The sequence below is a fragment of the Fukomys damarensis genome, unplaced genomic scaffold (assembly GCF_012274545.1).
Source record: "Fukomys damarensis isolate Sample0158 unplaced genomic scaffold, DMR_v1.0_HiC HiC_scaffold_27, whole genome shotgun sequence".
NCBI lineage: Eukaryota > Metazoa > Chordata > Mammalia > Rodentia > Bathyergidae > Fukomys > Fukomys damarensis.
The window spans coordinates 38,746,021-38,746,750 of NW_022900939.1; the positions used below are offsets into that span (position 1 = coordinate 38,746,021).

At 58.1% G+C, this 730-nt stretch overlaps 1 protein-coding gene across 1 annotated transcript in view; it reads left to right on the forward strand.

Annotated features, from left to right (window-relative positions):
* Positions 1-520: 520 nt before the first annotated feature.
* Tmem30a (transmembrane protein 30A) overlaps positions 521-730 on the forward strand; it is a 30,287-nt gene continuing 30,077 nt past the window's right edge. Inside the window, 1 exon segment of the mRNA XM_033756611.1 lies at positions 521-728. Within this exon segment, the coding sequence (XP_033612502.1) occupies positions 653-728 (76 nt within the window). The 5' untranslated portion in view covers positions 521-652.

Here is a 730-nt window from a genome sequence, read left to right on the forward strand (position 1 = left end):
GAATGGTAGACCCAGAAAAGGGTAAAGTAACAGGAAAATTAAGAACGAAGGAAAAGTATGAGGCAATCGCTCAATGAGAGGCAAGATAATAAGGCTAACCAAGCAACATGGATTCCTTGATGTAGAGCCAAAGGTGTCACTCGCGTCAATTTAAATTTATCTTTGCGCCAATCGCACGGGGCTCAGACCACCTTGAAAAGCTCTGAACCACTACGCTAAATCCCCGGCCCTGACTCACTTCAGAGATGGAGTCGGAGTAAAGACAAACCTGTCCAAATCCTACGTCACCGAAGTCGCAGACAGGCCAGTGGGTGGCGCTTACCCCCTACCCAACTTCTTCCTGACATCCCGGAAACAGGCAGGATTTACGCGCCGAGATAACGCCGCGCATGCGCTATGGCAGTCTTTAGGTGCTTCTTCCTTTTCCTTCCCCCGCCGAAATACCTTCCCTTTCTCTCCCCTAGTTCCGCAGTCTTTTCGCTCCTTCCGGTCTCCGGCCCCTAGGCGGCGCCAGCGGGCTGCCATTTCTGGTCACTCACGTCCCGCCCCTTCCGCCTCACCGGTGGCGGCGGCCCCTGCCCGAGTCTCTTCAGGGTCTGGGCCGGGTTTCCCGGGCGGGATCCCTGTGCCGGTAGAGCGGCTCCCGGGGTCGATGGCGATGAACTGCAACGCCAAGGACGAGGTGGACGGCGGGCCCCCGTGTGCGCCGGGGGGCGCCGCGAAGACTCGG